This window comes from Carassius gibelio, chromosome A17, assembly GCF_023724105.1.
Source record: "Carassius gibelio isolate Cgi1373 ecotype wild population from Czech Republic chromosome A17, carGib1.2-hapl.c, whole genome shotgun sequence".
NCBI lineage: Eukaryota > Metazoa > Chordata > Actinopteri > Cypriniformes > Cyprinidae > Carassius > Carassius gibelio.
The window spans coordinates 2,403,534-2,414,116 of record NC_068387.1 but is presented as its reverse complement, the minus strand read 5'-3'; the positions used below and the strand labels follow the sequence as shown (position 1 = coordinate 2,414,116).

Below are 10,583 nucleotides of genomic sequence, written 5' to 3'. Positions count from 1 at the left end.
AATCTCATTAAAATGCCATCGAAGTGCATTGTGTTGGGTAAGACCTAGATAAAAAAAATAAAAATAAAAAAAAACTTCACAAAATGTTAACACAGAGCAAAACGTGTTCTAATAAAGGGAAAATCAGTGAAGAGTCTGAAGTTAAGATGAAGTTAAATATCAGATGAGCGCAAGTCCAGGTGGGTGCAGATACATGATTTAAGCAGAACTCTAGATGATGTTGGGAACTTTTAGATGGCACAGCGCAACTATGCATGTTAAAACCTAGGAACGTTTCAGTCTCGTTTGTGGTGTAAAACTCCTCTAGTGTTGTAATATTTGTGAAACTCCAGGGGAGAATAGTGACAGGCGCATATGCCAATGCTTGAGCAATTATTTGACTCGGTCATACTGCAGCTTTATGCTAATGAGGGGAACAATAGATGAATGCAAACCCGTGGAACACGTCTGTCCAATTTTGCGCGCAAAAGAGAATTTAAAGCAACTGTTTCACAGAGTATAAATAAGATCCTTAGGTGCTGTGATCTAAACCTTAAGCCTGTGTTAGAGCTTTTAATACTATGCATTTGCTGATATAAATAATTTAGAGTACTGGAATCATTTGGATTTTAGTATTTAATTTATAGCTTTGATAAACTTATTTCTAATAAGTAAACGAACACATTTCGTAGTTTGAAGAGCATCAGTGAAGTGAATACTAGTGAGCTTCATGTACGGTGGAGCCATATTTCAAGGAAATATGTGTAGCTTGGGCTGCAGTTGAAAGCGTTAAAACATTCTGGCACACGCTTCAGTGTCTGAACTTGTCACCGGTCATGGTGGTTTGAAGAAAAATAATGATGGCTGACCCCTGGCTTGACCTCGAGGTCAGTGCTCATCTTTGATTGCGTCCAGCACGCGTCTCTCTTTTGGCCAGATTGCTCGTGTATCCCTGTATAAAGGTCAATTTGCTTTTCAAAGGCAAAAAAGCCCGTGACGGCCGGCCAGACGCGGCTATTGTGTTGCGAGATGAGGGCTTCTTCTGATGACTTATGCATGCGTTAGCCAGCTGATTTATACTGCCCTCAGACTGACGCGTGGCATTACAAATCTCTTTAATGTCCAGGTTTGCAAATACAGGAAGCACTTAGGACTTACTTAGCATGTTCTTGTTTCATACGCGCTAATTAATAACGCGCGATGTGTGATTCTACGTTTTTAAGTACACGCTATTATTTACACGAAACACGCGTGAAATGGAAACTTTAAACCGTAAACATAGACGACACAGACACGAAACTGTTTCCCATCTAAATTATGTTAAGTTGTTTTGCATATTCTGAAGATGACAGTGAGTGACATTTCCTTCTGTGCTCCACAGCCGCGGCACGCGCTCCTCTCCATACATCTCCATCACACCGTGAACAGAGGGCAGCGCGCATTACTACAATAAAGGCCAGGTACATCTGCTCTGGAGCGCCCGGTCCGAGTCTCTCAGCCCTCCCACGGGCAATTCCACAGAGATCCTCGCTCGCTCCTGATTGGATGAGGACGGAGCGACGAGGGGCGAGAACAATAACATCATTCCAGCTTAAAAAGAGTGCAGCTATGCGTTGAGGAGCAAAAGCATCTCTCAGAGGGAGGGAGGCGGACGGCACGTTTGTAGCTCTGGATCTAGTCTTGTTGTGCCTTGTTATCCTCGCCTCATCATGCCCAAAGGATTCCTGGTGAAAAGGAACAAGAAAGCAGCGCTCGTTTCGTACCGGATACGCTCGGATGAGGATGGAGGATCCGCTCCAGAACATCAAATCGCGCCGATCGCCGCGTCTCCACCCGCGCCCAGCGCCCCCAAGCCGGACAACATCACCTCAGCCTTCCCGTCGGACGGAGCAGAGGCGCCGGTGTCGGTCCGCAGCGCTAGGCCGGTGCAGTTCGGCAACCCGGAGATGGTGTACCAAGCCCTGTACAGCCCCACCCGGCCCATCAGCAAGGAGCACGACAGGAAATATTTCGAGAGGAGTCTCAATCTCGGCTCGCCTGTCTCTGCCGAATCGTTCCCGACTCCCGCCTCTCTCACCAGCCTGGACCATCATCTTCTGTTTGCGCCGGTTGACTTAAAAATCGGCACCAGCAACAGTAACCGCGGCGGAACGGCGCCCGTCATCCGAACCGGCGCCAAAAGACCTTCTGACGCCGCCGAGCGTAAATGCAGCAAAAGCGTCAAGAAACCCAAAGCCATACGCAAACTCAACTTCGAGGACGAGGTCACCACATCCCCGGTGCTGGGCCTGAAAATCAAAGAGGGGCCCGTGGACCTGAAGCCCCGAGCGGCCTCGGGCAACACCAACAAGCCCCTGGGGGAGTTCATCTGCCAGCTTTGCAGAGAAGAATACTCGGACCCGTTCTCTCTGGCACAGCACAAGTGCTCCCGGATAGTGCGGGTGGAGTACAGGTGTCCCGAGTGCGAGAAGGTCTTCAGCTGTCCGGCGAACCTGGCCTCCCACCGGCGCTGGCACAAACCGCGCGTGCCGAGCGCGCCCAAACAAGCCCTCCAACCCGCCAAACCTTTCCCCGAAGAGTTCCCCAGCGACAGAGACTCTCAGAGTCCGGGTCTGTCAGAATCCGGCTCCGACGACGGGATCTACGACTGCCAGCACTGCGGGAAGAGGTTCAAACGCCAAGCCTACCTGAGGAAGCACATCCTGGGACACCAGGCGCTCCAAAATGAAATCCTCGGAGAGGCTTTTCGCACCACAGAGAGCCCCGACATCATGCCCTCGGAGGACAGCCAAAGCCCGGCTCCGCTCAATCTGAGCCCCGCGGACGGTCTCGGGTGTCCGGCTTGCGGAGAGAAGCTGCCGAACCGGGCGAGTCTGGAGCGACACCTGCGCCTGCTGCACGACGACTCGCAGGCGTTTCCCTGCAAGTTCTGCCCCGCCACTTTCTACAGCTCGCCGGGTCTCACCAAACACATCAACAAATGCCACCCCACCGAAAACAGGCAAGTCATCCTTCTCCAGATGCCCGTGCGTAACGCCTGCTGAAGACGAACCCACACCGATCTGTCCTTTCAGTACGATCTCTTTCCTCATCCAACCCCTCGCTAGAAAAGTCTGGAGAAATGTATTAGTTTGGCCCTTACAAAGGTATTTTTCTAGAACGCTTGCACACATGGTAATGTAATAGCTCCTAGACCTAAGATATGTTCCTGTACCTCTGCCTTGAATTCACATGCTGTGCGTTTCACGTCTGTAGCTTTAATCTAGTATGTGGATTACGGGACTGAAAATGTTTTCTCTCTCTCTTCGTACTGAAAACTACATCAACAAATCTTAAAAAGGTTCCCTTTAGTAGCCAGAAATGCCTTTAGAGAAAAACATCAAACTACTGCCTTAAGAACTCTTCAGTGTAATGATTGTTTCTGAATGTCGACACACAATTACAGCTTACTATCATGATGTAAAATTATTGTAATATGTTTATTCGTAATATTTTATTTATTTATGTATTTATTTATTTTCAATGGCTTTGTATAAATTATTGGGGGACTTTTCTCCCAGTCGAATCGTTGTGTCGAGATCATCTTGTCTTGGGTTTTGTGCGCTCTCTTGAAACGTGAAGCTCTTATAGATGCAATCTTTTTCTACGTACACAGTTTATTTTCCTAAATGTTTGCTACCTAGCGCTTTACATGTGCGTCCGTGTTGTCTTCTCAAATAAAATATTTTCAAAATGAAAACGCTTCTAGTTCGTGCATATTTACCCTCCGTGTACTATTTGTACAATAGTTGATTTAAATAATACAGGCAGTTATTTTCGCTGAATATGAGAACTGTAAATTATAAACAATATAAGGGGACACTAATGGAATTCCAAGAGCCTTTTACTCCGTACAGACATAAAAGTTATATGCCATATTCATCTATAGATTTATGCAAAGTTAACAGAAATATTTGTCTTTAAGAACAAAGCAGGTGTGTAAAAGTAATTCTGTGCAGTCTACTGTACTACAACAGTTAATGAGCATCATCACCAACTGTTATTCCACAGGTGTCAAATGCTCAGATGATATAAAGCCAAATTCTGGCAATTTTCTATCCCAAACCCCTTCCCATGCTTTAAATGGCAGCAGTATTGATTTTGAATTGGTCAGGTCATACAGAAGTCATCATGTAAACTGTGCTTGATCAATCAAATAATGCAGTTGGCACACTGTAAATTTAGCTGAAATCATTTCAAGGGTGACAACAGACTTTATAATAATGAACTCAGAAATGTACAAGGGCATTAGCATCCAACTGTGCTGTGCCTGGTTCGTACATCTTCTTTTTTATTTTTTCCCAATGAAATATCTCTAAAGATGCAACCAATCCACCATGTTCCTTTTACACGATAAAAGAGTCAATAAATAAATGTATAAGAAAAATAAGCTCAAATAACCAAGGTACGATCAGGGTAAAGTTTGCAAAACTTTGAATTGTTTGAACTAATGAATCCTCTCTGCAGATTATTTATGTGCAAAGTTCAATTTATGCAGTCTCTCGATTCAGTTTATGCAAAACCATTACTTCATGTATACTTATGCAATTGGCAAGAAAATAATAAAAAGAAAAATCATACTTGTTTTGGTCAGATTTAGTGCGCGCACACACAAAGTCATTATTTAAGTGCTAGTGTGCATGAGCTGTAGGTGTTGGAGCGTTTGCACCTGTACTCCAGCGAGGGACGCGTCTGTGCTCATGGAGCAGCAGGGGAGACAGATGGGAGTGGGGTCAGGTTACCCTCTATATTCCCTCGGCTCCAGCAACAGAACAACCTCTAACCCCGAGCATCACTTGCATCCACTCGCTCGAACACACAATATGGCCATCACTCTCTCACTAGAGCACAGAGTCACGGATGATTTCAGACACACATGTACAACAGCCCATCATCGTACAGTTTCTCCAGGTCAGAAGCAGGAAAGCGAGAGGGCAAAATCAATGTTGTATTTCATGCACAAAACACAGGGCTTTAATAATGACAAAATGTGACTTCATTTCATGTGAGGAACGCAAGTTGGTATTTGGCAGTTTTTTTGAGTGACAGAATTTTTTTTTTTTTTTTTTGAGTGAACTTTACAGAGGAGATATGAGTAGTTGACAAAGAGTATAATTATTTAACTTTTTATTCAACAATAAACATTTAAGCATACATTTTATGCGTGTCTATTTTAGTTATTGTAACTGGGTAGTAGCCATTTACTTCAAGATTTCAAAAAAAAAAATTTGCAGTACAATGAAACACTTTTTTTTTTTTTTTTTGTAATTGAAACAAACAGTACTGGAAAATATTTTATCCAAGAAAAAAAAAAAAAAAAAAAAAAAAAAAAAAACTACTTCAATTTCTAGAATTCAAACTTACTAGAAATTTCAGAGTGAAAACTCTTTAAGCAAATCCTGCACCACACACATAGATATAATATAATATTATATATATATATTCTCCAAAAGCTTATTTTTATGAAAAAAATTTTCAGTACAAATTAAATGTTCCAGCATTCGCTCATTTGTTAAATTTGTAAAAATGCTGTTAATTTCAACACATAGAAATACAGTTTAAATGAAATATAAAATTGCAGACCAGGACACAGCAATGACCCATAAATCATGAAACAATGATAAAAAAACAGACCAACCAAATGCATATAAACATGACCTTCAAATCCATTTAATCAATTGTTTTGATTTCTTCACATTTCTAGTAAAGATAAAGTGATTACTTCTATTAAAAACGGTCTGATATGTTAATAAGTCATGACAAAATCTTCAAGCTTCAATGTCTTATACAAAGATTATATTACAGGCATTAATATATTTATACCCTTCAGAATTTAGAACATTCAAAGAAGAGAAAAGAAAAATAGACAATATACAAAGCTAACAACTAAGCCTACAACGAACATGTCATAATTAGAATTTAGGCCAGTTGCAGTATTTTCAACTAAAAGCCCATTTCCAATCCGCATCATCGGAGTTGAGATTTAGATTCAGGTGGAATCTGGGCTGTCGGTCTGCATACATTCATCAGTGTTTCTCATTCAGAGCATTTGGAAGAGAGAAAAAGTATCAGGCGAAGCGAGGCAAAGACAAGTGTTCAGGTAAGGCAAAGGTGTGCAACGTGTGTCCTGTTGCAGTCTGGGCGGAGCCTGTAGCGTGTGCAACACCTGGCCTCCATGACAACCAGGACGGGTCTCTACGGGAACAGAGAGGGGAGCCAGGGCGTTGGCAGGAGAGAGAGAGAGAGGGAGAGAGAGAGAGAGGGAGAGAAGCGCTGGCATGCTGCTGCTACGGTAAAGGGCACTCGGAGAAGCACCCGGGAATCAGGGAAGCATCTGGAAAAGATCCCCCATCCAGCATCTAATCAGACAGAAGCAGCTCTCACAAAACACAGGCAATCTCATTCAGTTTACTCCAGTGAACTGTACGACTCATTGAGAAAACACGCTGCTCTCCATTTAGAAAGTGTGAGATCAATTAAACAACGGAAGAAACCCCAAAGAAAACCCTAAACTCCAAAAATCTGGACAGGTATTACACAGGCACTGTGCAGGCATCAGCGTCACCTGAGGCACTGGAGGCTTTCCCTCCGTTGAGTCAGGAATAGTGTGATGGCAGATATTTCTCCATATATATATATATATTTATCTATACACACACAACGTGACAACATATATATAATCAAATCAAAATAAAAGCAATGTACATCCAATTACAGAGGGAAGAAAGGAACAAACATGGATCTACTGCATCTTTACCACCGGGCGAGTGCAAAATCATTGGAATGTTGGAGTAGAATTCCATGACAGGAATGGGAGACCTTCAATTCTCAAATGAAGAGGGTTAACATTCACGCTACACCTCGACAGAATTACAAACGATGAGAGCCTTTTCGATTCAGCATGTTGCATAAATACGTTCCATAAAATAATCAAACAAGTCACTTAAAAGTAACTCACAATAACAAAAGAAATCGTGTTTTCATTGCAGTCTGTTGCCCTTCAGGCGTCACTGATGTTATGAAAGTAGTAAAAGCAGACTCACTCTTTTTTTTGATGATTTAAAAGTGCATCTCAGTGCTGGGACGAGTCTCTCCCATATGCATCAGTGATTGGGTTTTCAGTGTTTGACATGAAGAAAAGCTCAAAGAACTGGATAATGAGCATATTAAAAACTATCTAAAGCCTCCGAGTATTTGAAATGTTTCGTATTATTCAGTTGCTACTCTGTCGTAAGGACATTTTTGGGACAGTCGCAGATCCAAATGGGTAAATCCAGTCCAAATGCAGCATTATTTAGAAAATTGCAATGAATTTCACATTTGAAGATTTACTTCAGCATAACAACAGTTTCTCTTTCTTCACGACAGGTGAAGCTACAGGTGAAGCTACATAAGTTTGCGACAACAGTTGCATCTTTCACTGCTCCTTGGCTTCGAAAAGGAAAAAAATGACAGGTGGAAAACATTACGGTCAAATGCTAAAGTTTAAGGACAATGCATTCTGGGGCCGGTGGAAGTGTTTAGTTGGAGGACTTGCTGATGGCGCTGGCCGAGCGCCGGAGCTTTCCAGAAACCCGGTTCTTAGAGGCGCGGGGTATGGTGGGCGAGACCTGGTCGCTGGAGTCATTGGTCATCACAGTAACACTGAGGTCAGTGCTCGTGCTGCAGCTGAGGGAACCTGGGAAGGGAGGACATATTACACGCAGAGTGAAGAATAAGCCACAATGACCATTAATACCCCTGCTTTCAAACTGATAGCATGCCATTACTGACGCAAGAAACCTCTTCTGATAGAGACGGATGTGAAAAAAGCTGAGAACTCAGTTAGCCCTCAACCATTTGACTGTTAATAGCAATAACGGTCATCCTACTAACAGCTCCACTTTACTGCAGTAAAAAAATAAAAAAAGACATGCAAAATATGGATTGTGCTGGTGATCTGAGATACTGGTACTCCAGAAAACATCTAAATTAAACAAGCTTTCTGCTTTGTCAAGATGGCATCTGCTCGGCTATTTTCTTTCTTTCTTTTCTTTCTTTTTTATGGGCATCTCAAGTTTCTGCGAGCAGATGGTGTGGGGAACATGCGCTCATTGGAGAGGACCTCCACTCCAGGGCTCGTTTGAAAGAGGGGGAGGAGAGCGGAGAACAACAGTTTCTGCATGTGAAAGGAGCAGGGGAGGAGTAAACGAGTGCGGGGTGCTGTCCGTTCCAGAGAACATCTCAGGAGGACTCAGGATGCCAGCAGAGAGGACACACACTTACCCACAGCTCCCTCCTCTCTAATGCTGAGTGAACTGTATCGCGCCAGGGATTTTGATCATTTATGGATTCAAGAGGTGACTGAGCGTCTTATGTTTCCACACTGCAGCTGAGCCGGGTGGAGAGCGTAAAGATCCAGAAGTTCTCATCATCACAGTGATTGACTCACCGTCTGATCCACAGATTTATTTTAAGCCAATGAGGCGTTTTAATCAAATCAATCATGCAAAACCTGGGAATTTATTCATTATAAATAATTTCCCATTTGGGATTTATATGTGCACATGCATATATATGTGTATATATATAAATATATATACACACACACAGTGTTGGGGCTAACATTACAATTAACGCGAGTTACATAATCAGATTGCTTTACTTTCAAGTAACTAGTAAAGTAACACATTATTTTTTCATTTACAATTTATTTTTGTAAATAACAAACAAACATACAGATTTTGATGACTCAAAGCTGCAATAATTAAATAAATATAATTTGTTTTTAACCCCATTTTATTAACCAATTTGCTGCTGCTGATCCAATTCAACCAAACCAATAAGCAAAAAAAAAATTACATTTAAAAAACTAACATTTCTTCTTTTTTATTGCTGAAGAGTGTTCTGTACAGACGTGAATTTACATTTCCTTTTAGTGTGAAAGAGCTTTTACATTAGTATATTATAAGCAAACAAGCAAGCCTAGCCCATATTTAAAAAGTAACGCAAAAGTAACATAATGCATTACTTTCAATAAAAAATAATTTAAAAAAACATAATTAGTTATTTTTAATTAATTACTTTAAAAAGTAACTTTCCACAACACTGTGTGTGCGCGCATGTATGTGTGTGTGTGTGTGTATATATATATATACGCATGTGTGTGTATAAAGTAAGTGTCCCTCATTCCCATCGGTTCCCTGCAGCAATCCAATCAAAAGTGTAAGTGACAAAGACATTTTCCAGTAGGGCAGGTGTTAGTGTCAGATGTGGCCTCAGGCAAACAGACACACGCCATAGGACAAAGCAACAGGAGAAAAGAGGGGAAAGAGAGAATAAAGCAGAGACATGCAGGAGAGGAGGATGGAGACCCATTCATGCTGCTACTGTGTTACGATTCCTCCGCTGGCGTCCACAATCAGAGAACAGCCAGCCCCAATGCAGCTCTGCCTCTGTGCTCCTTTAAAAGCTCCGAGCAGACCCAGATCATTAATGGAAATAAAGAGGGAAGATGAGCAGACGAGCCGGGGAAAGGGGGCGGGGTCTCTGGGACTTCAGACCGAGCCTCTTACCTTTAGTTACTGTACTGACACCTGTAACACACTTAATCTACAGAGGGAGAGAAGACAATAGAGCAACACGTAAGCCTCGCACCGTCACGAGTGTGTGTGTGTGTGTGTGTGTGTGTGACAGTGTGTGGCTGTGTTAATCCTGAGGGGTGAAGGAAGGACAACACAAAGAAAATGTTAAAATAACATACAGTGATTATGACAGACTGTGGCTGTAAAGACAAGCACCGGGTGAAACACATTTCTATTCACACTGGCCCACTTCACTTTGTGTTTTCTGAAAATGAAAGAACGTTTAACATGGGGAACACAACAGAAAAGCTGCAGGGTGCAGAACACACAAAACTGTGATTTAACAGCTCTCTTTCAAGAACTTTTCACAATATGTGCATTAGACTTGTGTTACATAACTGAAAGGACTTTGGCCCAAACCAGAGCACGAGGCTCTGAGTGAGGTTATTTCTGAACGAAGGTGACCGTTTAGTGTTTGCGCTGGAATAGCGGTCACAATGATGCATGTGATGATATAAGTAACAAACTTTTTTTTGTTTTTTGTGAAGAGTGTAAATGATATTTGTACATTTGTACTTCATACCTGTACATGTTTAATGAAACTCACTCACAGTCTGCTATATTTCAGAGAAGCTCTTGTCTACCAACTATGATATTAAACAAAAACATACTTTCAACTCAACTGACCAAACCCTGCATGGATCCAACCATTCATTTCTATTCCCTCACACACAGCTGACCCTGACCTCAAAGCTCTGTTCCTAAACTGAGGTAATATTTTTTACAAATGGAATCTTTGTCACAGCACTGCATTCCACAAGTCTAACATTTTTTAAAAGAAACCATTCTGAAAACTCTACTACCGCTTTTCCACCAGGGCTGGTGCTTGAGCCGGAGCCCAACTGTGAACCGGGCCACGCTTTTCCAAAAAAAAAAAAAAAACTACTTCGATGTCATACACTGATCGTTTTGCATGGCACTGGTAGGTTGGTAATGTAGAGG

The 10,583-nt window shown here is 42.2% G+C and overlaps 2 protein-coding genes across 7 annotated transcripts in view; one reads left to right on the top strand and one right to left on the bottom strand.

Annotated features, from left to right (window-relative positions):
• The first annotated feature begins 1,382 nt into the window (after positions 1-1,382).
• LOC128031485 (insulinoma-associated protein 1b) lies at positions 1,383-3,718 on the top strand. The gene has a single exon (XM_052619782.1). The coding sequence runs from the start codon at positions 1,689-1,691 to the stop codon at positions 3,021-3,023; it is 1,335 nt and encodes a 444-aa protein (XP_052475742.1). The 5' UTR covers positions 1,383-1,688; the 3' UTR covers positions 3,024-3,718.
• Positions 3,719-5,128: 1,410 nt separating this feature from the next.
• Positions 5,129-10,583, bottom strand: part of LOC128031480 (ral GTPase-activating protein subunit alpha-2) — a 164,450-nt gene continuing 158,995 nt past the window's right edge. For 4 of the 6 annotated variants that reach the window (XM_052619774.1, XM_052619769.1, XM_052619771.1 and 1 more), the window contains one exon: positions 5,129-7,696. In XM_052619774.1, coding sequence (XP_052475734.1) covers positions 7,539-7,696 — 158 coding nt within the window. In that variant the 3' untranslated portion in view covers positions 5,129-7,538. Of the gene's footprint in view, positions 7,697-9,572; positions 9,610-10,583 lie in introns of all 6 variants that reach the window. The other 2 variants (XM_052619770.1, XM_052619773.1) reach the window with 1 other exon arrangement.